Source organism: Chrysemys picta, chromosome 1 (genome assembly GCF_011386835.1).
Source record: "Chrysemys picta bellii isolate R12L10 chromosome 1, ASM1138683v2, whole genome shotgun sequence".
In the NCBI taxonomy this organism is placed as follows: domain Eukaryota; kingdom Metazoa; phylum Chordata; order Testudines; family Emydidae; genus Chrysemys; species Chrysemys picta.
The window spans coordinates 26,280,853-26,305,027 of record NC_088791.1 but is presented as its reverse complement, the minus strand read 5'-3'; the positions used below and the strand labels follow the sequence as shown (position 1 = coordinate 26,305,027).

The following is a 24,175-nucleotide window of genomic DNA, read 5'->3' as shown; positions in this document are numbered from 1 at the left end:
TAAATCATTTTCTTTCATTGTTAAAAATATAAATACAAATATTATGCAATATTGATCTCACTCAATATTTTATTGTATTACGATTATGGGAGAGCAGTAGCGTCGAGACAGTAAACATAGTGCTTCTGACTGGTGGCAGATTGCACTGGGAAGGTCCTTCTAATTTACTTTCCATACAGCAGCCCAGGTGGGCATATATTTCCCTTTATTTGCAGCATGCTATCCATCATTCACTCTGTTCCATGGCTGTTCTAAAGACGACAATGCCATTGGTATGGGCATTCAGTGATGTCCACAAGTGCAGTGGGAAGTTGGCTTATGTTGTGTATTCTGTAGTTCAGGCAATGGATATCTGTGATCATTCTTGTGACCACGTATGTGGCAGAAATATAAATGTGTGCTTTCCTTCCAGAATAAATAGCACTTAATTTCATGTATTGTAACGTTTCTTTCCTTAGGTGAAAGAATATCCTGGAATAAAAATATTCCAGGCCAATGCCTCCCTCTATTTTGCCAATAGTGAATTGTATGCAAGTGCACTGAAGAAAAAGGTGAGTAAAACCAATTCCTTAGTATTCTCTCCCCTCTTGAAATAGTGAACTGGTCTCTGAAAAGCTTTAAGGTTAATCCTTTTGTACATCATCTATCAGCTCCATTGGCAAAGTCTCTTCCCTCCTTATATGAACTGGGATTTCCTAGGGGGGTGAATATGAAATTTACTTGTATGCACTGCCCTTCACAGAATCAAACTACAAATTATCTACATATACACATTACTTCACCCACCACCAAAATGCCATCATATTTGGTGAGGAGGGGTTTAGCACAAATAACATGTATATTTAGGGGACAAGACTGCATTGGCAGGGAATGACACACATACTAATATCTTAAACATTTTTCTGTAGCTTCCATGATGAATCTTGTACAGTTGAGGTGGGTGGTGCTTGTTTTCACGAAGCAAATGACATTGACAATTTATATCCAAAAGCATTTCCCCCCTTTAAATCTCACACTCAGTGTTCTGTTGAAACTTGTCACTATCTGATTTAGAAAAGAATTGTAGTTCAAATTTCCACCTCATCATTGTATTAACATGCTGATTCCAAAGATTGCTTCTTTCTTTGTACATTTCCCCTTTAAGGAAAGCTGTATAATGTAATCTTATGTTATAATATGTTAAGGTGATGAATTTGACCTTTGAATAAGTAACATAATAGTCCTAACAAGTTGAACCTCATTTGATTATGCCTTTCCTTATGTGGTAGACTGGAGTTGATCCATGTGCTGTATTGGCAGCAAAGAAAAAAGCCCAGAAAAGGCATGCCAAGGAACTAAAGCAGACAAATGAACACAGGAAGAAAGCAGTCTTGAAGCTTGTGAGTGCCAGAGTAAATACTTGTCTTATTTTTTTTCCATCTAGCAAATTAGCTTATTGTATTGGCTCTTTATGCATCATTCATACAAGAATGTTACTTGAAACAGGAAGGCTTAGAAATGTGTGTTGTGCAGCACAGACTGTTTTTGTTAGAAAACTACATCAAAAAAGGGAATGTCACTCAGAAGATTTGTTTTAGAGAATTCTCTAAAACAGGGGCTTAGTGAGATCTAGGAACAGAGGAACTGCCATGCTGGATCAGACCTAAGATCTATCTAGTCCTGTTTGACAATGGCCAGAGGCTTTAGAGAAAAGTATAGAAATTTCACAATAGGCATATTTGGGGTTATCTGAGCTAATGTGGGCTAATCTGAAATTAACTCAAAGTAATAACCTGTTAAATATAAATATTTCCATTTCTCACACAAGAACGACTTATTGATTTGGTTAACAGAAAAAGGGGGATCTGTGGAAAAGCAGAGTGTGATGACAAGAACTGCCTGAAACTTGTGCATTTTTATGTGCCTATTCTCTGTGGGAGCCGTTAGATGCTCAGTGCTTTCGAAAATCAGGCAGGTGCCTAACTGTGGGATCAAGAGCCTAGTTGTAGGCTCTTATTTTTTAAGATTTTGGCCCTAGAGATTTTTATTCCTGAATGTGTGTGTGACAGCAGAATGGGTGCTCATGGCACTGCTGGCCCAGTGTGGTTATTTCCATTGCCAGAGAGGAGTAAATGCTGATGTAAGTTTTTGAATGAAAACTGTAACTCACTAGGCTCTTGATCCCATAGTTAGGCACACATCTTATATCTACTTGAACTTGCTATGTACAATTGGCATATATAGAGAAGGTGGGGGAGGGCTAGGTCTAAGTTCAGGTATAAATCCTGTGAACGTAAAAATGTGGGAGGGTGGTTTGAAGCCATAGACCTTATCAGAGGCTGAAGGAAGCTTGTGGAAAAATCGTTATTGCAAATGTATCTACTTGTCATTAAGCTCTTGGATTTTATCTTCTCTTATAGACTAATGACATGGAAACAAGCGTAAAACACGAGGTAATTAATGATGAGCTACCCCTAAATGGAAAATCTGCAGATGCAAATGCACAAGGCACATCTCCTGATGAACTTGAACACTTTATGGAGCCAATGACAAATGTTCACTGTATAATTTTGGACTTGACACCAGTGAACTTTGTGGATTCAGTTGGAGCAAAAATGTTAAAATCAGTAAGTGGTATCTTTCATATTCCCTCCACCAAAATACATGTCATGTCTTTTGTAGGGCACTAAGAGGGCCAATCCAGGTGATCTTGCATCAAACTCTAATTACTACAGGTTTTAACTTTCACCTTTGATGCTAAGTTCTTGCTGCTATACTGGGGAACATGTGATCATCTTGTGCAACACTCAAGTCAAGTTAAGCTACACAGTGTGTGTGTAAAAGCTATAGGGATGGAAGAGGCAGAAGATAATGCTGTGCAAGAGCCATTTTAAAAGAGAAATAACCGTTAAGCAACTGAATGGCTTTTTAAAAAATGCATTTTGTATTTTGTCTTATACCAATGAAATTGTGGTATGTACAAAGGTATTTCTATAGATTAAACCTCCATTTAAACTTCTGCAGGTTATAAAAGAATATGAAGAAGTTGGTGTTTTTGTGTGTATAGCCAGCTGCAGTGGTAAGTTGTAGAGTTTTGGCGGGATTCAGGTGGGGTTGGCATCCATCCTTCCATCGATTTTTTTGTATTGCCAGCCATCACTGTAGGGTCTGAGCATCTTCCACATTTAAAAAAATATAATTGGTTTGAGAGGAGAATCAGGCCCTAGTCCACCAGGCCATGACTGGTGCCAGAGTAAAACTCTGATTTTAGCAAGTTCTTTAAAGGCTTGACCCTGCTCCCACTGACTTAAATAACCTAAACATATGACTTCAATGGGACAGCTCGTATATGCTTCAAGTTAGGAGCATGCTTAAGTACCTTGCTGAATCGGGCCTAACTCACTCTTATAGTCAGTGGGGTCACCATTGTGTGAGGAGAATGAGGTGCAATAATGTTTGATTTCTGACATTTGGAAGTTTATCATTGTCCCCTGAGACTGATGATCAGTATATTATGGCTGAATGAAGATGTGCTAGTATACACACAAATCCATCTTTCATTGGAAATCTACTCAGCTGTACATTTAAATCTTGTATATTTTACCTATAGCATTATTTGGCTTGCATCTTTTGTCTCAAATCTGTTTTGAACAGAAAAACTTGAGGCTGGGAAAGCTACACGCTATCTCCCTCCCCCTTAGTTAATCTAAAGAAAAATACAAGGCATGAGATACATGTATGCCATGGTTATAGTTTAATATATTTGCTTTACAGGCCCTGTTATGGATGATCTGACTCGACTTAATTTTTTTGAAAAATCCACCACCAGAGATTTGCTGTTTCACAGTGTTCACGATGCTGTTCTCTCCTGCCAGCTGAAGGTTGGGTCTGTTCCACACACTGCCTCAGACCTCTTTGTTAGTACTTCAGAATCACACATGGAGAACTGAAATCTGCATAATTCCATGAGAAAGAGAGACTCTACCAACACTTAATTTGCACAGTATAAACCGAGCGTAAGACTATCCACCTCTACGGGTATACTGTATAGAGGTGGGGTAGTTTGTTTGCTACAGGAATAATGAACAAACAGTTTGCTGCCTTAATACTTTTGAACTGTGCTCTTCCTTACCTGAATCCAGGTGTAAGTTAACCCAACATGCAAACATTTTATTTGTATGTTGTTGAAAATAATGTATTTTGCTGCGGACAGGATATTAGAACATACTGATGAGGGTGGGTTAAGTTTTTAGAAACATGGCATTGGAGGATATTGCACTAAGCTGCATATTAGTTCACTTTGGATAAAATATTGAAACATCTGGAGTGCAGGTAATGGACAAATTGATATGTCACACACTGTTTCCAGCAGAGTGGGATCTTGCAGAAAATACCTTTTCTACAGTTACCAATACAATGCATTGTACTACTCTCTTAAAGGGTTTTCTTAATCAGATTCAAAAACTGCTGCCAATGTGTATATAGCAGGAGTCGGCAACCTGAGACACGCGTGCCAAAGGCAACACGCTGCTGCCAGCTGGGGTCCCAGCCACCAGCCCCGCTAAGCCCACTGACGGCCTGGATGGACGGAACCCCAGACCGGCAGCGGGATGAACCACTCAGCCTGGCAGGGTCCTGGATGGACAGAACCCCAGACCGGCAGCAGGCTGAGTGGGGCCGGTGGCTGGGACCCTGGCTGGTAGGGGCCAGCGGACGGAACCCCAGACCGGCAGCGGGATGAACCGCTCAGCCTGGCAGGGTCCTGGATGGAGGGAACCCAGGCCGGCAGCGGGCTGAGCGGGGCTGGTAGTTGGGACCCTGGCTGGCAGGGGCTGGCGGACGGAACCCCAGACCGGCAGCGGGATGAACCGCTCAGCCTGGCAGGGTCCTGGATGGATGGAACCCGGCCGGCAGCGGGCTGAGCGGGGCTGGTAGTTGGGACCCTGGCTGGTAGGGGCCAGCGGACGGAACCCCAGACCGGCAGCGGGATGAACCGCTCAGCCTGGCAGGGTCCTGGATGGATGGAACCCGGCCGGCAGCAGGCTGAGCGGGGCCGGTGGCTGGGACCCTGGCTGGTAGGGGCCAGCGGACGGAACCCCAGACCGGCAGCGGGATGAACCGCTCAGCCTGGCAGGGTCCTGGATGGATGGAACCTGGCCGGCAGCGGGCTGAGCGGGACTGGCTGGCAGGGGCTGGCGGACGGAACCTCAGCCTGCTGCCAGTCTGGGGTTCCGTCTGCTGCCCGGTCTGGCACGTGAAACCTTTTACTGGCACGTGAAACCTTAAATTAATGAAGACTTGGCACACCGCTTCTCAAAGGTTGCCGACCCCTGGTATATAGAGTAGATTCTTGTTCAAAACTATGCGTATCTACTAGCTGGATTTGTGACGTTTCATGCTGGTGTCATTAACTGCTGTTTTCTTAAGCTGGATGGTACAGACCATGTTCCTATTTTTATAGTTAACCTGTCTTAACAGTGACCACCTCGTTCTCAAAATATTCTCCCCATTTTGGCTGAATTTCAAATCAAACATAATTAGTCTATTACTATTCCTACTAAAGAATTCCAGTGCTACAGTTGAGTCACACCTACTAGAAAATAGCAAATAATTACCAAGTAGTAAATGATTGAGGATAATCTGGTTAAATGGGGTGTGACCAGACTATCTGAAACAGATGAACCTTCTGCAGTGCCTTTTAAACTGCTACAGGCAGGTAGTCAAGGCCCAAAACGTAATTTGATGTGGAAGAAGAGACGTATTGTCATCTACACCATCCTGCTCCCAGTGCAGGCTTGTCTCTCATCCTGCTTTTAAATGCTTTGTAACATGAAGTTTTGCAAAACCTAATATATATACTTAAATAGATGAAAACTTGTTCAAATATAAATATTCCCTGACACTGGGGGCAACCCTCCTAAGGCACTGATGTTACTTAAAGTGAAACTCCCTACTCTCTTTTCACCCTAATTTTAATTGCTGTAGCTGAAAGAACCTATCTTGACCCAGCTATAGTATTTTTAGAGCTGGACTCAAGCATTGTTGAAACTCTTGCACAAAGTTCCTGTTTTAAGGATAGCCAAGCTTTCAATTGTTCCTTAACCATAAAATGACCCTTCACATAGTTCCATCATAACACAGGTTCTGTGCTCTAGGGTAATACAAATGACTTCCCCCTCTTTGCTGGAAGTACAATTAGGTCTGTATTTAGTTGGCTTTATACATGAGCTATGCTCCTCAGTGCGGAGGAGGAGGTAAGTGCCTTGCCTCTGATCCAGCTGGCAACACAGATGGGCAAAATTTGGCATCAGCAATGAAACCATGACTGGAAATTACACTTAATCCTTTTATCTCGGGAGCATTTTTATTCTGGTGCCAGGGTAAATTTTGTAATTTTAATCTAGCTAACAGTCCTTTTGTATCAACATGCAGTATATTTTTTTAGCCGTACAGTTTCTTCAGTTAATGTCAAAATTGTCTGTCTTCAACATCCCAAATAAAGAGGGGTTCAATGACTTGATTTTCTTAATCCTGCAGCACTGTGTTAGGAGATAAAGATTCTGTGTGTATCATCTACTGGCCATGGCTTTCAAAAGTGACTAGTGACTTTCTCTAACAGGGGTCCAGCTATCAATGGGCAGGAGCCCAAGCACTTTCTGAAGGGCAATTGCCTTTAACAGGTGTCAGGTTGGGTGTTCAAATCTCTAATCATGTTGGAAAATCTGTACCAGAAATTTAAATAAAAATAAAGGGGAGAAGCACCAAAGGGGTGGGCTGCCCTATAAAGAGTCCTTGTGAAAGGGTAAAAGGAGCCTCCTTGTTGACTCTACTAGCAAACCAAGAATGTTTTTAAAGAATCCTCTTCCAAGGGCCTGAGCAATTCATTTACATCCTTCTTGCATAAGTAACACTTACTTCAACTAGGCTTTGATTGTAGGGAAAGATCAGTTATAGCTTTTCCCTGCATGGCAGTGTTTTAAGCAAAGCCTATAGCTTTCCTGAAGAGGGAAACATCCTGTGTGGAATAGTAGTGGAGAGCAGTTTGCTGTAGTTGGTTCTGGAGAGCAGCTATGTGAGGATATGCCCTCCCTCACAGGAGTACTGATTCCCTCTGCCTGGAGCCCTGACTCCTTCCCACTCCATATCCCCAACCCACACTTCTATTCAACTTGCCCTTTGAGTGCTGATTCAAGCAAGAAGGGACAAGGTATATGCAAGCCACAGCTTCACTTTTCTTCTAGTGCCAGAAAGTTCCTGAGCAGCCCTGCTTAAAGTCTCCATTTAGCCATACACCTGCCATAGCCCAGCTCTGAGGCAGTGTCCTGACACCCCTCTATGGGTAGGAGTTAGGGATAATGACTGCTTTAGTTTCCCCAAGCCATGCATTCCTTGCAGTGAAGCCGCCTCTGCTAACACAGCAAGATCAAGTGGATTCCACGTTAAGGCTGTATTTGAGTCTACTCTTCAGTATTAGAGCCGGTTTTCTGCTTTTAAGCTTCTGAAGTGGTGTACTAGCCATGATTTTTATTCCAGGCTTATGCCTCCTGCTGCCCCTGAGATTAAATTGATAAACTATGACAGACTTTAGCCTAAAGCTGGAACTGATCATCAAAGTGGACCATGGGCTTTAGAGTTTTGCTACTTTGCTCTTATGCTTCTGTAGTGGACTAGCAGTGGTCATTGGTTCTCAGGCTGCATCAAATCTTATTCCCTGCCAGCCCCTACAAAGCATAAATCAAGCAATTGCTGTTTGATGCTGTACTCAGCTTGGCAGGAGATCATTGTTCCCTTCCACCAGCTTTTACACAGCAAGAGGGGAGAGATTAACAGAAAGTCCAGGGGAGAAGGGTTACTTTAAAAAAAAAAAACCTGCATTTTCTCTTTTACCCACACTTGCTTCTGCTTCCTGGTTGGGGGGGCAGCTGCAGGGAGGAGGCAAGAGGCATTGTTATTGAAACCAGCACCATGTGAAAGCATTGGGATACCACTGCTTCTGCTCTACAGCAAGAATAATGAGGGAGGACTACAGTGTAGAGGGTAAGACTACTGCGGGACAGCAAGAAATATGGGCAGAAGAGGCTGTGCTGGTTTTTTTTATAACAGCCTTTAGTCTAAAACTGGCAGGCGCTAACTTCCCAGAAACAGAGAACATCTTGTGTCAGTTTCATGGGAAAGAATGGGCCCGGAAGACAAGGTATGAGTTACCTGATCACTGTACAACACTTTAGTGTTTTAAAAATATCAAGACCATGGTCTGCTAACTCCTCTGGCAAGAGCACCCTTTAAAAATATTTCACATTTCAAATGCTGTAAGTACAGTTTTTCCTTTAACATTCTCTTCTTTGCTTCAGCTGCTATGAAAGATAACTCACGTTTGGGGGGAAGAGGAAAAGGTTAGTTGCAGCAAGCTGGAGCTATTTTTATTGCTGCTGGGACTCTGATGCTGATGTCTCTTAGACACAAAGGCAAAAAGCAGCAGTTAGAAAATGCAGCTTCTGGGTCTGAGGTTGACTCATTTGTAACCTCAGTGTTTGAGCAAACAAGCACAGCACACTCTTCTTAACCCTAACACCTGCCAAACTTGTACCACTATCAGGCTACTTATTAGGCTGCTTTTAGCTGTCTCCTTGATCACATGCTCACAAGCAGTGTTCAAACATGTGGTTCTAACTTATTTGATCATGCCACCCTTCTTTATGGCTGTAGTGGTTTAGGCCCTGCACCCTGACAGAAATACATATACTGATTAAAAAAATGCCACAAAATATTAAAACCAGTAAGGCAGTGCTTCAAACAGAACCATTTCATCATATCCTGCTCTGGCGGCCAAGTTCTGAAGGCAATGCTGCTGGCAGCAGCAGCAGAGAAGTAAGGGTGGCAGTAACATACCACGCCACCCTTACTTTTCTGCTGCTGCTGCTGGCTGGACGTCCAGCTGCTCTCTGCTCTGCCTTCTCACACTCCCTCAGGATATATTTCATGTCTCTCATTTTGAGAACCTCTGTTTCAAACTACAGTCTTACTAGTTCAGCCAGGAGCTTATTTGTCAGAAGGTAAAAGGAGAGGGACAGGAAAGAAGAAATAAGGTGGGGAAGGAGCAGCGCACACAAGGTGTGTGACAGCTTTAGGAGGTGGCGATGGCATTGGGCCCCTCACTTTGGGCAGGACATCTCAGGAGGAGTCCCAGCAGTGTAACAGTAGATCCTTCAGAATATGCTGAAGCTCTCACTCCTGCCCATCCACCTGTATCCCTGACAGTTGTTGTCATTAGCTTTAAGAATGCCAAAAGTGTGATGGGCAGAGTAACCCAGCTCTTCATTTTGGCCACTGACTTTCAGTCCCCCATTCCTTTTGTTTGCCAGGCATGATCTGTGTCCTTGAGTCCTGGCAGGCGCATTTTTGTTTGGACTAATTCTGTCTGTCTCCCTTTAGTACCTTTCCCATCAACATTTATGGTTATAAGCTGACATTTTATGAACCTTTACCCACCTTTGAACAACTGAGTTTATAGTTTGCCTGCTATAGCCCAACAGCAGCATTAGGGGTTAGTAGTAAGCACAGGCTGGGTACGTGACATGCTTCCACTATCCTTGAAGCAGCCTCTTCTACTGTATCGCTCCAAGCAGCCAGATTTTAGACTTTCCCTTTAAAAATACAGCTGCTGGGGAGGGAGAGCTTTCTGAGCACTCTTTAGGCCTCAAAACTAGCTCCTTGGTATACTTAACTAGCCTACTCCTCACCTAAAAGCTGGGACATAGCTCTGCTTTGTGGTGCTGACACTAGCCACTGCCAGGAACTGGAAGACAGGTGATGGGAAACAACAAAAATTAAGTTGTCAGTTTAGTTTGAGATAAAACTTGCTAAAATGTAAGCTCAATGATTAAAAAAGAGTAGGAAGGAACAGGTTGAAGGTGTCTCCATAAAATTTTTTGAAAAAAATCTTAAAAGTTCTCTTTAGCACAATGCCACACAGTCCCGTACTTGAGAACTTAAAGTAAACTAGAACCAGACTCATTGATTTTCATTAGCCAAGAGAACACTGGCTAAACCAAGAACACAGAGAAAAGTAAAGTTTTCACTTTTAATAGTAACCTAGCACCACATTTTTGTGTTACACCCTCCATGCTACCTGGTTTGTTTTAAGTCGTAATAATAGGGATAGTGCCTTCTTTTTGTGTACCACACTTAGCATACTGGGGGCACCACCAGAAACGAGAAGCTTGACAGCAGAAAAACGTTTAAAAACAGTGGATTTGGATTGCATATTAAACTTAAAATCTAATTGGTTTTACTGTTAAGTTTGTAGCAGGTTTTGCAGGGTTGTAACCATCCCTGACTGAATCTCAGCGTCTTGCATCATTTTCTGCTACAGCACTGATTAATTAGTGTTGAACACACAAAGAAAAATAACTACCTACCAGTCTGTCATTTGGAATGATGTATTTTATTTCTAGACTCAGAACGAGATTAGACAGCAAACACACCCTGAACAGTTATTCAGGCTTTTTGTTTAATAGCAAGATTAACAATAGGAACATATTTTCCTTTAATTTCAAGAAGTTAGTTGTAGGTCATGTATCTGGGCGTAGCACTGAATTTTGCATACGACTTAATGACTTTGTTCACAGCTTCTAAGAAGTCTTTCTCTGTAGCGATTTTTCGACGTGCTCTGATGGCAAACATGCCTGCCTCTGTGCAGACACTGCGAATTTCAGCACCTTTCAAAGAAGAGGACAGATGGATTTAACACCTGCACATTGTGCACTTACACAAAAACCAAACAGCATACAAGTCATAGGATTCAACTTACCTGTGCTATTAGGACACAGTCGAGCCAACAACTCAAATCTTATGTCTCTTTCAACACTCATTGAACGAGCATGAATCTTGAATATGTGAGTTCGTCCCTAAAAAAAAACAACAGAAATTTGAGGGTGTGAGAGAGAAGAATTGATGCAGGGAGATAGGAAGTGAAGTAGAGTACTCAGCCTGTGGAACACCCCTTCAGTCTAGTTTCCTACGCCACCTACTGGTAGGAAACCGTAACGCTATTTCTGAACTGGCCTATTTGAGTAATAGAAAGCAAAGAGTTTATGGCACACAGTATAGATACTAATTAGAAGTGCTCTGACAAGTCATCACACGAGACCTCCTCTCTCTTTGTAATGCAAATCAAGAGAGGAGGGGGCTAGAACTTTATAACCTACTTTCTGACTTGGTCCAATTGAGTCTAGATTTGTTGAGTTGGGAGTACACTGCAAAGCACAGCTACTGCTCAGGGCTTTGCCTGTGGGGATGGACTCTCATGCTTTTTTTGCACATTTGAACTTCAAGTGTGCAGGTCCTTGAGAGGTGCTTGTATTATCTCTCTCTAAACTGCAGCAGAATCTTAAGGTCTGAAACAACTACTGCTTTACTGTCTCAGTTTGCTTAGCATTGAAAATAAGCAGTTCTAACCTCAAGATCAGGTAAGCTAAATTCAATCTTCCTGTCCAGTCTCCCGGGCCTCATCAGTGCTGGATCCAAAGTATCAGGTCTGTTTGTTGCCATCAGCACTTTAATATTGCCTCTTGGATCAAATCCATCCAGTTGGTTGATCAGCTCCAGCATAGTACGCTGCACTTCATTGTCTCCTCCAGCCCCATCATCAAAACGAGCACCTGCAGAGAGAAGAAGACCATTGCACATCAAGACATAGAAAAGACACTTTTCTAGTGAGGATAAATCCCATTGCCGTTATCAAGAAGGATATGTTATAACAACAGCTGTATATGAATGCATGCCAACTACCAAAACAAAATGGCTTATCCTTTCTTATTTGGAATGCATCATCTTCAGCTAAGAGGAAGATAAGCAGGCAAAATATTTGTATCCCTTGTGTGAGTCCTGGTCTACACTGGGGAGGGGGGGGGGGGGGGAAATCCATCTAAGTTACACAACTTCAGCTACATGAATAACGTAGCTAAAGTCAATGTACTTAATCTTCTTACCGCAGTGTCTTCACTGCGGTAAGTCGACGGCTGACCCTCTCCCGTTGACTCCCCCTGCGCCTCTCACCCTGGTGGAGTACCGGAGTTGACGAGAGAGTGCTCGGCGGTCGATTTATTGCATCTAGACTAGACTCGATAAATCGACCCCCCGCTGGATCGAACACTGTCCATCGATCCAGCAGATAATGTAGACAAGCCCTGAGAGAGATGGGTATTGCTATCGTCAATGAGGAACACACCTATTTTTCTTAGGTTTACAAAATCCATGTAGCAAAATACGTTGGCACCATTAAAGACACACAAATAAATGGGAAGAGATTTTATTGAGGAAAACAGATCTCAGTTTCAGAAGTGTGAAGAAATGTTAAGTTTACATTGTTTAAGAATTAAATTGTACAGCAACTTGCTTGTACCGTATTTGTAAGAGATCCTACCTTAAGTTTAGTCACTTTGTATTTTGATTATAGAAATTTTTTGATTATAAAAATTACTTCTGTTCAGGATTAAATGTGTTCAGATTTTATTAATTATTTCTTGATAGTTCCCTCTGCAGTAAATATAGCTGAACTGAGGTTAGAGTGACAGTTTTCCTAAGTTTTAATGATTTACAAAGCTGTGATTTATGGAATGCAAGTCCTGATAACGAGGAATTACATTGTGAAGAGAATTATAAAATCAAGGAATTGGCATGTAATATTTTTTAAAGTTCGCTATATAAAGAATAAAAAACTGCATGCTGCAAGCATACCTCCAATGGCATCGATTTCATCAAAGAATATAAGGCAAGCTTTCTTAGTTCTGGCCATTTCAAAGAGTTCACGAACCATTCGAGCTCCCTAATAAGAGGATAAGATTTTGTTACAGGCTGGCTCAAGTAAAGATTTTAAAGCAAACAGTGAAGCTTTCCAAGTGATAATTGGAAACTTACGATTATGAAACTAATTTTTGATTTGCACATATTTGGACAACTCTGGCAAGTATGGGTGCCCCTCAGGATACTTTACCCTGGGCTCACACACAAGCACCAACACAGTTATTTCAGATTTTTTTTTTTAAAGTTCTTATGAGTTTAGTGCTCATGGAAGCTTCCAAACCAACTGTCCTGTAAAATAAAGGTCGCTACTTTTGAAATTCAACCAGCAGTAGTACAAGCTGCTAACAATAATGTTTCACTCTCATACAGCACTTTTCATCCACAGATCTCAATGTGCTTTGCAAAGGTAGTCAGTATCATTATGCCAATTTTACAGATGGTGAAGTGGAGGCACAGGGAGGTGAAATGATTTGCCCCAGGTCACCCAGCAGGCCAGTGGCAGAAGCAGAAATAGAACCCAGGTCCTTTCATGTCCCAGGTCAGCGTTCTATCCATTATGCCACATACAACTCAACCCTGAACTACAGAGACCACCTATATGGGTGGGGCAAGTAGTTCAAGTTTTAGATCTACCCTCTCTTAGCTGCTACTATGAGATACTACTATGAGCCAGCTATCATGGTGGTTTTTTATATGGACATTGTCCTACTGAGAATTGAACAGAGATGATGATCTCTTTCATACAGGCTACTGACCAACTATCAAATGATAATTTTTGGCTTCCAACATGACCTGGGGGCAAAAGGCATCATATGCCATCACCAAACCTCTCAGCTATCTGGTTCCCCTTGTACAGTCTACACAGTGGCATGCACCTACTTTATCCAGTGCTGCCAGGAACTGGTGCAGAGTTTGTGAATATGAAGCAGCAACCTGGTTATATGTCAAGACCCCCCCACACACAAAAAACCCAAACAGCTACAGGCATCACAAATTTTAAGATTACTCCATTCACTAGAACTGTGTGAGGCCACAACGGGTTTGAGTCACTTCTGTGAGAAGTTTAATGATAATTCAGGGTGGGATTTTCAAACCATTCAGCGCTGAGCTAATGCCAATGATTGCTTTTGAAAATTTCAGATGTAGAGTAACCAAGATTTTGAGATTTCATTCTTTTAGGGTTGTCAGACTATTACCTGCAATTATACGCTTGGTAGTTTTTAATGCCTCCTTGAGTCTACGAAACTTAGTTCATTTAGCTGCAATGTCTATTAAAATGCTTGGCCTCCACCTCTTGGAGTTTGCAGTTTGCTCCACCTTTTACATAGTGTTTGGTATTACCTCTCCTACATATTTCTGCACCAATTCAGATCCAATCACTCTGATGAAGCAGGCATCAGTCCTGTTAGCAACAGCACGGGCACAGAGGGTTTTGCCTGTACCAGGTGGCCCAAAGAGAAGTACTCCTTTGGGGGGCTCAATCCCAAGGTTCACAAACCTCTCAGGCTGCGAAGGGAAGAAACAGGAGATTAAAATCTTTCTGTGAAGATTGGTGATAAATCAGCTTTACTAATGAAATAAAAAATAAGCCAGTCCATTGTCACGCAAAAGCTACTTTTAGCTTTGCTGGGGTGTTTACATTCAGACATCTCGGTACTTGGCAAGTCATGACAAGTCATCATATGAAGACAATGTTATCAAAACATTGAGTCACAATCTAGGAGTTACTTACATGAAGCAGAGGGGTTTCAACCACCTCTCTCAGCTTTTCAATCTGTTCTTTGCAACCACCAACATCGCTGTAAGTGACATCAGGTTTTTCCTCTACCTGCATAACAAACAGATAAATGCACATTTGAACAACTTGCTATTGCAATAGCAGAATTCACCCAGAGACGTCAACATTTTAAGCTAAGCAAGCTTGAAAAAGGATAATAAGCAAAGGGAATTCTCACCTGCATCATAGTAACTGTTGGGTCAATCTTTGGAGGCAAGGGGATATGGATCTGATACTTGTTTCTGTCCACACTGGTGGGAAGGTGCAAGAAGAGCATTATTTTCATGTTAATACTCCTCACGCTAACACAACTGAACTATAATTTAAACAAAAAAACCCTGTAATGTGAAGGGGGTAAAATCCTGCTAGTTCTCTTTTCTCCAGCATCAGCCTGAGCCCATCCCTAAGAAACTGAGAATTTCCATGGAAAGGAATTCCAGTCTGTTTTGAAAAAGTAGAAAACCACTTTGGACATTTGGAAACATTTCCACGACCCCTGAGCTTCCCAGAGCCGCAGCAGGCCACCAGGTGGGCAGCTGGGAAGCCTAGGCATCCATGGCTTCCAGGCTGCTGAGAAGTCACGAGCCTGGAACTCCAGGTGCCAAGAAGCCGCAAGTCTGGAGTTCTCTGCTCTCTATTAGCCTGCTCAAGTGCTTGGAGCCTGAAAGCCTGGGCTCCCAAGGAGGTGGGCGGGCAAGCTGGCAGGAAACCAACAGTTTTGAAACCTGCCTGGCAGGCAAGGTTCCATCTGAACCCTGCCTGGTTTCCGTCGGAATTTCATCCTGCAGAACATTTCAAATTTTGACAAATCATCATTTTCCAATAGAAAACATCAGAAAGTTTCCCGCTAACTCTACTACTGTGTATATAATTACATTTCAGCGATATCTGATGACACTTAACCAGTGAGTATGATTGATTGCAGAACACTAAACTGTGAGACTAAATCATTCCATCTTAAAGGAAAGGAAGCTTCTGTCTCCTGTTAGACTTACTGGTCCGTCTTTACTTACCCAACTCTCATCCCCTCTTCAATGTCAGTAGGTGCTACCTGATCGCTGAGGTCCACCACAAATTTGGCAAATTGTTTGACATTGATAATGTACTTGGGATCCTCGGAATCTGCATTGATTATCTTCGTACACCTAGCAGAAAAGACAGGCCATGAGTTAGACAAATAAAGCTTCTTCTTACTTCCACAAGCATCAAACAATCAATTATTAAAAGATGCTTGGTTTGTACTCTAAGTGCCTTTATGAAATCATATTGCTAAGGCTACGATTTTTGTCATGGATATTTTTAGTAAAAGGACAGGTCACACGCAATTAAAAATTCACAGAAGCCTGACCTGTCCCTGACTTTTACTAAAAATGTCCATGACAAAACAGGGAAGAAGAAGGGTCCAGTACCCTGCCCCGGTGTGGCTGGGAGCTGCGGGGGTCCCCCACATCCACGGGGACTGGGAGTTGCCAGGAGATTCCCCCTGCTGCCCGCAGGGGACTGGGGAGCTTCTGGGGGATTCCCCCCACCGCCTGCCTTCCAGCCACCACGGGAGGTAGGGTTACTCTGCAGCTCCCAGCGGCTGCAGGCTGAAGTCACAGAGGTCTGTGGAAATCACAGATTCCATGACTTCCATGACCAAATCGTAGCCTTACGTATAGCTGGTATGTTTGTGATTTTATTGTTCTAGTAGTGCTGCAACTCATAATTCTATCACTATTCCAACTATGGCATACTTCTCATATTTCACAAAGGTTAACATCAGCATTTTGATACCACAGTGAGTGGCACCTTAGAAATATATAAGAATCAATTTAAGTTTTTACCAGGTGTCATGTGGAAAAAAGGAAGGTGCTGCAAATAGAATTATAAATGCTTTTTTTATAATACCACATAGCTCATATGACAGGGATCCACAGAACATACACACCTGGCTACCTGTAGTGGCTGCTCACTTTGGAGAGTTTGCTTATCTGCAGCCAGATCCCAGAGGGCAGGAGGGGCCAGGCCTGTGTCTGACTCTTTGATCCCTACATAGAAGACAGCACAGTTAGAAGGAAAAGCCAGTTCACTGATCACATTAATGATACTTCACACTCAGTGTTCTACAAACATTACCCACCAGTTGCATCAGAGAAGAGAGCATATGCTGAGAGGAAGCTTTTACTGGTACTTTAAAATGTGACCTGCAAAGGGAAAACTGCGGGATTTATGCCAGTTTATTTCATGATGTTCCAGAAACAGAGTCTAAAAAGCTTCCCCCCCCCCACCCTCATTTTTTTTTTAAATTAGAAACTCAGGTCTTGTCTACCTTGTTCTTGCTTGGCAGACTTTATGGACAACTGGAGAACTAGTAGGATGACAGTAAACATACCAGTGAAGTTAATCATGATTTAGAGGGAACGTGATTTCTATTCCAACTATTGTAAACTTTATAAAAGTACTTGGAAGAAGAAACCTTTTTAAGATTCATCACTCAGCCTGTGAGCTCTCAGTTCTGACTTGACAAACACACATCTGAGCCCATCACCATGTCCAACATAAAAACAGGGAAGAAAAAAGTCAACATTCCTGGTATTTTTAATGTTAAAAAGGGGGAGGGGGGGGTTTAGTGACTTTTCCGGCTTTTTTACACACCATAAAGCAGCAGAAGAGGGCATAAATCCAGATTTTCCACCTCGCCTTTGCAGATCACCTTTAAGAGTCTTAAAGTCAACTCTGGAGCTTAGATACGAAGTATATATAAACACAAGCATAGTATCCAATTTTACAGGTGATGGACATTCGATCAAGAAATCAGAATGAGACCCTTAACATGTAAGAGATCCATGACACAGTTTTTGCTTCATAGAAGATGTGACTAATGAAAGCATAACATGGTGAACTTACAGTTATAATGCACATACAGTCACAGAGTTTAAGGCCAGAAGGGACCACTAAATCATCTAGACTGACCTCCTGTATATCACAGGCCATTAACACTGCCCAGCACCTGCACACTAAACCCAACAACCAAAATTAGACCAATGCACTGCAGCCCACAGGAGACCAGACTATCCTGTGCCACAGGCAGAGATTAGGAAGGACCAAGGTGTACCAGTGCCTGAGTCCCTGCAATGGCAGAGAAATGATTACATGAGATATACCCAGCTAATCCTGGCAATTGACCTGCACCAACACACTGGAGACAAAGGAGAAAAACACCTATGGCCACTGACAATCTGACCTGAGGAAAATTTCTTCCTGACACCACACTTGGCCATCAGTAGGACCCTGAGCCCGTGAGCAAGAACCAGCCAGCAAGCACCTGAGAGAGAGAATGCTTGGTGCCACCTCCGAGCCCCTGGCCCTCCCCATTCAACGTCTCATCTCCAGCTGTGGCCATCCCTGATGCTTCAGAAGAAGATTAAAAAAAACCTTCACAGAACATGTTGGAGAGGGAGGTGGAATTTCTTCCTGACCCCTGCCTGTGATTGGCTGAAACCCTGAAGCACAAGTTTTAGGACTGGAAGTCAGCCCCAGGGATGTTGAGCCATACCCGCTACCTTCACAACCAACCTTGTCATACAATTGCGCTCATAAATTTGTCCAGCTGTCTCTTAAAACGAGTTAAGTTGTTTGCCCCCACACCTCCTATTAGGAGGCTGTTCCAGAACCTTACCCCTCTGATGGTCAGAAACCTTCTTCTAATTCCCAGCCTGAATTTGCTCATGGCCAGTTTATACCCATTTGCTCTTCTAGCTCTCCACCCTTCTTGGTATTTACCCCTAATGTATTTATAGAGAAAAATCATACCCCACTCAGCCTTCTTTTTGTGAGACTACACAAGCCAAGCTCTTCCAGTCTCCTCTCATAATATAGGCCTTCCATTCCCCAATCATCCTAGTAGCTATTCTCTGCACCTGTTCCAGTTTAAATTCATCTTGCGTGAACATAGGTGACCAAAATTGTACACAGCATACAAATGAGGTCTTACCAGGGCCTTCTATCATGACATTAATATCGCTCTCTCTCCTGGAAATGTCTGTCTAATCACACTTCCTAGGATCGCATTTGCCTTTTTCACAGCTGCATCACATTGGTGGCTCATAGTCAGCCTGTGATTAACCCACACACCCAGGTCTCCCTTCTCTTCTGTCAGTTCCCACTGATGAGTAGAGCCCTGCAAATCCGTGGATACCCACGGACCATTTTTGCGGATAGTGGATCGGATGCAGATACAACCGCACAGGGATTTACTCACCAGCAGCACCTGGCCCACGGAGTCCTGATTGAGGTCATTACTAAAAATATTATATAAGATTGGTCCCAAGCCCGATCCCCGAGGAACTCCACTAGTAATATAACTCCAGTTCAATAATTCACCTTTCAGCACAACCTGCTGCCTCCTCCCATCTAGACAATTCCTTATCCATCTTGCAATATTGTACTGATCCCCTCTTCCCTCATTTAACTAATAATTTCCCATGTGGTGCTGTGTCAAATGCACTTCTCTTATCTAAAAAAAATCAGATATTTTTTCAAAGAAGGAAATCAGTTTAGTCTGGCATGATCTACCTTTGGTAAAACCATATTGCATTATCTCCTCTTTACCAATTACCTCTATGAATTTAATTATTCTTTCCTTCATGATTTGTTCTAAAACCTTGAATACTACTGAGGTCAGATTAACAGGTCTGTATTTCCCAGATCACTTTTTTCCCCCTTTCTTAAATACACGAATGGTGTTGATTATACTCCAGTATTATCCCTGAATAGATAGACTTATTAAAAATTCTTGCTACTGGAAAGCAGTAACGTGTGCCAGTTCTTTCAGTATTCTGAGATGGAAACTGTCTGGCCCCCCAAATTGAGCACATTAAACTCTTTACATTCTTCTTCCATCTCATATGTGAAAATTTCTATTTCTAGACACTCATTTCCATCAGCCATATTGCCTTCATGCACATTTCACATTAGCATTGCTATTGAAAACTGAGGCAAAGTATTCATTTAGTTTTTGAGACATACATAGATTATCTTTAATCTCCTATCCCACAGTGCATAATGACCCAATCTCATCCTTCCTTATACTTTTTATTTATCTAACTAAAAAACTTCTTATTTATTTTTAATTTCCTTGGCAAAAACTAATTCAGCTTGGCTTTTAGCAATTCTCACGTTATTCCTGCATTTACTAGCCTCCAGGATGTAGCTTTCTTTGCTAATCAACTCCTCTTTCTTCCCTAATGGCTCTCTGCTTACTCCTAATAACCTTTTTGATATGGTAATTAATCCAGCTGGGTCTGGAACCTTTCTTTTCCCCTTTCTTGGGATGCAAATTTTAGATAGTTTTTGTTTAGTTGATTTGAAGAAACACCAAGCCTCTTCCGCATTTAAGTCCTTGAGCTCTTCAGTCCGGTGACTTCTTTAACCCTTTCCCTTAATTTCCCAAAGTCTGCTCTTTTGAAATCAAAAATCACAGTTGTCTACCTGCTTTTGATTATCTTTCCATTAAATTTTACTTTAAGAAAAGCACATACCAGTGAGCTCATTAATTTTCTTAAGTAGCTGCTGAATATCATCTTCTACCTGCTTAATCTGCCTTGAGTACGTGCTCTGGCCCTGGAACAGAAGAATAATTGTATGCACTTCAGTAACTTAAGAAAAACCATGTACATATATCTATGTATGCTAGACAGTTACTAACTTCTGTTGAGATGGTCAATATAGTTATTTGTTAACCTCAGAGATTAACTTGACCTTGATATGTAGTTTTTTAAGTCAGTATTTGGCTTGAAAAACAGTACGATATTAAAACACAGAGTCAAATGGTCCATTGTTACATACAGGAGCCAAAACAGACGTAAATTATATTAATTTATTCTCACATTCAGGCCCATTTCATTTACACTAAGGCACATAAAATTCTCTAAACGTGTAAACTGTAAATGAAATTCAGGCCATTGATGGTCATATTTTAAAACAGAAATACAAGAAATTGCAAACTTAAGTTATTTGGTCATAGTTCCTTCACAGACCAGTAATATTTAAATTTGTAGGAGTTTTGTTGTTTTTGGGGTGGGGAGAGAATGCTTTAGGGGAGAGAGGTTGCAGAGATGGAGTAAATTTTAAAGAGGAACAGGGAAACAGATTTACTGGTTATTTCCAAATAAGATCAGTTTGGAAGATACTGTTTTGCCTTGATTCGGTTAATTAGATTTTCATGTTTTTCTTTACCATTTTAGTTATGTAGGGTACTTACATAGGTTTTCAGCAAGGCAATATCCCCTTCATCCAATGCTGAAACAAGATACACAAGAATTAGCTTTCAGTTGTAAGAACAAAATTAAATGTGTCTAATTTTGTTTCTAAAGATGTGAATTCAGACACCCACAGAACCCCTATGATATGGGGGGGAGGGGGTTGTTTTGTTTTTTTTTAAACACTAAACCAGAGTACCATGCAATAAAGCCAGATGTCCATGACAAGCAAGAGTTAGGCAAGTTCTCCAGCTACTTGCAGGGATGAAGTAGTACTGCATTGTTATTTATCACGCACCCACACTGAGCTAGGCATCTCAATGACCAACATGAAAGCCGTCTGTCCAAAAGAGCTTATGAGCTAAAGAGTCTATATATAAACAAGGGACTGGAGAAAAGGAAGTAACAAATAAGCAAACTGATCAAGTTCTGCTTCCTGACAGTCTCAACAATTGTCCAAAATCCAGATGTCATTTGTTCTGATACTAACCTCTCATAGATACTTGTACCACTGTACATAACTAAATGCATACCTGCACACGAAGCATACCAGCATACTGATTACCAGCCTAACACCACATTTCAGGTGGGAAGAACAGGACCCTATTTCAAAATCTAAGACACTCTTGTGCTGAAGTTACCAACAAACAAGGAGTAGGAGTCTTTACATCAATCCAATCATTTGATTGTTAGAAGGCAGGACGTGACACAAAGGTTTTGCAGGTGAGATACAGAGGTCCCCAAAAAAGCATGATTCCCTCCCAGTTTATTCAGTGCTTGACAGCAAGGTAGACGGTGTTGGTGCATGAGCACAGCCACAAACATGTTCGCTACACAACGCTCACATTTCTGAGCGATCCTCACCACAAACAGCACTGGGGGCTGATGTTTACTCATATAGTGCTTTTTCCATCAGTAGATCGCCAAGTGCTTCACAATTTTAATGTAATAAGGAGTCCGGGGCAGCTTATGCCCAAATAAATCTGTTAGTCTTTAAGGTGCCACCGGACTCCTTGTTGCTTTTGTGGATACAGACTAACACAGCTACCCCGTGATACTTGACACCTTTAATGTAGTTATCCTCCCAATACCCCTGGGAGGTAGGGAAGTGCTATTACCCCTGTTTTATGGAAAGGGAATGGAGGCCTAAACCCATTAAGGGTGGGATCCACAAAGGTACTTAGGCACTAAGTCCCAGTTTTGGTTCTACTGTGATCCAAGGAACTCCCACCTAATCCTGTATCAGCCTAAGCTCCAGAGCAAATCATGGGGAATGATAGGCATTTGGCCTTATCTCGCATGTGGGACCCAATCCACCAAGCGGCCTCTGAGTACACATACTGGATCAGGTCCCACTCAAAATCTGGCTGGAGAAGGTAGTGATAGTGCTGCAGCCCACCTTATCAATACGTAGATAAATCATTAACTAGTCACTGGGTTAGAGAGTCCAGTAGTTAGGGCACCCACCCAGGAAATGGGAATTCTAGGGTTCAGCCCCCGCTTCCAATGACTCCTTTATCCACATTGGGACACCTTCAACTGCAGAGACTGATGGAGAATATCCATAACATGAGAATATCCAGTGGCTCAGTGGTTAGCGCACCCATCAGAAAGATAAGTTTGAACGGGGGTATCCCTTCTTTCAGGAGAGTGGTGATATTGGGCTAAAAGTTATGGGGTGCACACAACCCCCTGCTCCCTGTTTTGTAGAGTGAGGCAGACCCTTAACTCATTGCTGGGTCCACTTTGCTAAGTACTTCCCCCCCAGCCTGGACTTCAGCACCTATCTTTGAGAGTGGTGGGGTTTAGATTACGCTTTCTGGTCAGTGTCTCCCATTGACTTGGGCAGCAGTCTGCCTAGCATGCTGAGTTTGTGGATTGCATTTCTCAACCCCCTGCTCATTGTATAAGGAGAGGCGACCCAAACACAGGCTTTGCAGAGTTCAGTGATTTTTCTCGGCACTGTGATGCCCAACTCCCTTTGTAGATCCCACCCTTGAGGCTACGCCGACACGGGGATAAAAGCACAGCTGCGTTGGCACAGGTCAGCTGACTCGGGCTCAAGCTGCGGGTCTAAACATTGCTGGGTAGTCATTCGGGCTCACACGCCGCCTTTTTTCAGCCCCGGAGCCGAAGCCCGGGGAGCCCGAGTCCGCGGGCCGGGCGCAGCCGTCCCCGAGTGCCCATGGGAGGGTGGGGAAGTCTGGGCAGCTCCTGGCCCTACAGAAGTCAAGTGGGACCCAGAGTCCTGGGCGCCGCCTGCACGAGCCTAAGGAAGCCACAGGCTCGCTCTGCGGCTCGGCTCCCCGCCCAGCTCGCCGGGCCGGGGCGCTCGGCAGGGCTAGAGGCCGGCCGGGCGCAGCCAGCCAGATCGAGGCCCCGCGCGGCTGCGGATGTCTCCAGCGCAGCGAAGCCCAGAGGGCAGCGGGAGAAGGGCCCGGGCAGGATGCGGGAGCAGGATACAGGCCCCGGACGTCCCGCAAATCGGGCTGGGGGGAGGACGGGGCGAGTAGGAGGCCGCGGCCGCCCAGCCCCTCACCGCGGATGGGTTTATCTTCCTTCTCCTCCTCCTTGGTTTTGCGCTGATCGGCGCCCAGATAGTCCGGCATCCCGGCGGCCACACGGATCCCCTCAAGCGGCTCCTCCCGATCCCGAGACACTGCGCAGGCGCCGTACCGCCCCGCCCCCGGATGCATTACACAGCACCTCACCCAGCTTCCGCTCCGGCCGGCCTGACCCGGGGGCCCAGGCCGCTTCCGCCACGCCCCGGAAAGCAGCCCTGCGGGGGTGCAGTATTCGGTGCAACCAGCCGGAAGATGGAAGCTGGCCTCGTGCAAGCGGGATCTGTTCCCCCAGCATCGCTTCCGGTAGGGCGGATGTGGTGCCCAAGGCTTTCTTCCCCCGCCCTCGAGTGCCAGCCAGCGGGGTTCCTGTGCCTGCTTGTCCACTCCACGCCCGAGGCAGCGCACCCGCCTCGTGCCCTGGTCCCAGCCACCGGCACCTCAGGGGAACCAGGGCGGCAGGCAAACAAGGCACCAGCATTATTCCTGCACCGGGCCCCTGGTGTGCAGCTCCCGGAGCGCCCCTCGGGGACCCCGGCTAGAGCTTGGCTTAAAAACCATGAGCGTTTTAAAAATGCACAGCGGGATTTTTTCTTTTGCCTTTTGCTCTGAGCCCTCGGGTGCAGTAAGCTTTTGCCTTTTCAAGCCACCTCTGCCTCTCTGCATTTGATTGATTGGTAGGGAAAGCTGAGATTCTCCTGTAATCACTTGACTCCAGGAACTGGGTCTTTAAACAAAACACCAAATATTGTCCCACCAAGATGTCTGCACCCAGATTGCCCCACACAGAACCCTCTAATTCCACATCTGGA

At 43.6% G+C, this 24,175-nt stretch overlaps 2 protein-coding genes across 6 annotated transcripts in view; one reads left to right on the top strand and one right to left on the bottom strand.

The window, feature by feature from the left end:
- Positions 1-4,480, top strand: part of SLC26A5 (solute carrier family 26 member 5) — a 37,055-nt gene extending 32,575 nt beyond the window's left edge. For 4 of the 5 annotated variants that reach the window (XM_005305798.5, XM_065557838.1, XM_065557914.1 and 1 more), the window contains exons 15-19: positions 459-551; positions 1,269-1,379; positions 2,400-2,606; positions 3,004-3,058; positions 3,754-4,480. In XM_005305798.5, coding sequence (XP_005305855.2) covers positions 459-551; positions 1,269-1,379; positions 2,400-2,606; positions 3,004-3,058; positions 3,754-3,929 — 642 coding nt within the window. In that variant the 3' untranslated portion in view covers positions 3,930-4,480. The remainder of the gene's footprint in view (positions 1-458; positions 552-1,268; positions 1,380-2,399; positions 2,607-3,003; positions 3,059-3,753) is intronic. The other variant, XM_065557989.1, reaches the window with a different exon arrangement.
- A 5,924-nt stretch (positions 4,481-10,404) lies between these two features.
- PSMC2 (proteasome 26S subunit, ATPase 2) lies at positions 10,405-23,514 on the bottom strand. Its single transcript, XM_008172469.4, has 12 exons — positions 23,342-23,514; positions 20,805-20,842; positions 20,083-20,164; positions 16,491-16,590; positions 15,574-15,705; positions 14,739-14,811; positions 14,516-14,611; positions 14,125-14,289; positions 12,718-12,805; positions 11,437-11,639; positions 10,790-10,886; positions 10,405-10,697 (listed from the first exon to the last, which is right to left on the bottom strand). The coding sequence occupies exons 1-12, from the start codon at positions 23,496-23,498 to the stop codon at positions 10,540-10,542; spliced, it is 1,389 nt and encodes a 462-aa protein (XP_008170691.3). The 5' UTR covers positions 23,499-23,514; the 3' UTR covers positions 10,405-10,539.
- Positions 23,515-24,175: the final 661 nt, after the last annotated feature.

What these genes read in the sequence shown, in the direction of transcription:
- PSMC2 (XM_008172469.4), bottom strand. Translation starts at nt 23,498, where the DNA reads ATGCATCCGGGGGCGGGGCGGTACGGCGCCTGCGCAGTGTCTCGGGAT. An exon ending in GGAAGATAAACCCATCCGCG is followed by an intron (nt 20,843 to 23,341) that starts GTGAGGGGCTGG and finishes ATCTTGTTTCAG; the next exon opens with CATTGGATGAAGGGGATATT. An exon ending in TTGAAACCCCTCTGCTTCAT is followed by an intron (nt 14,290 to 14,515) that starts GTAAGTAACTCC and finishes TTCCCTTCGCAG; the next exon opens with CCTGAGAGGTTTGTGAACCT.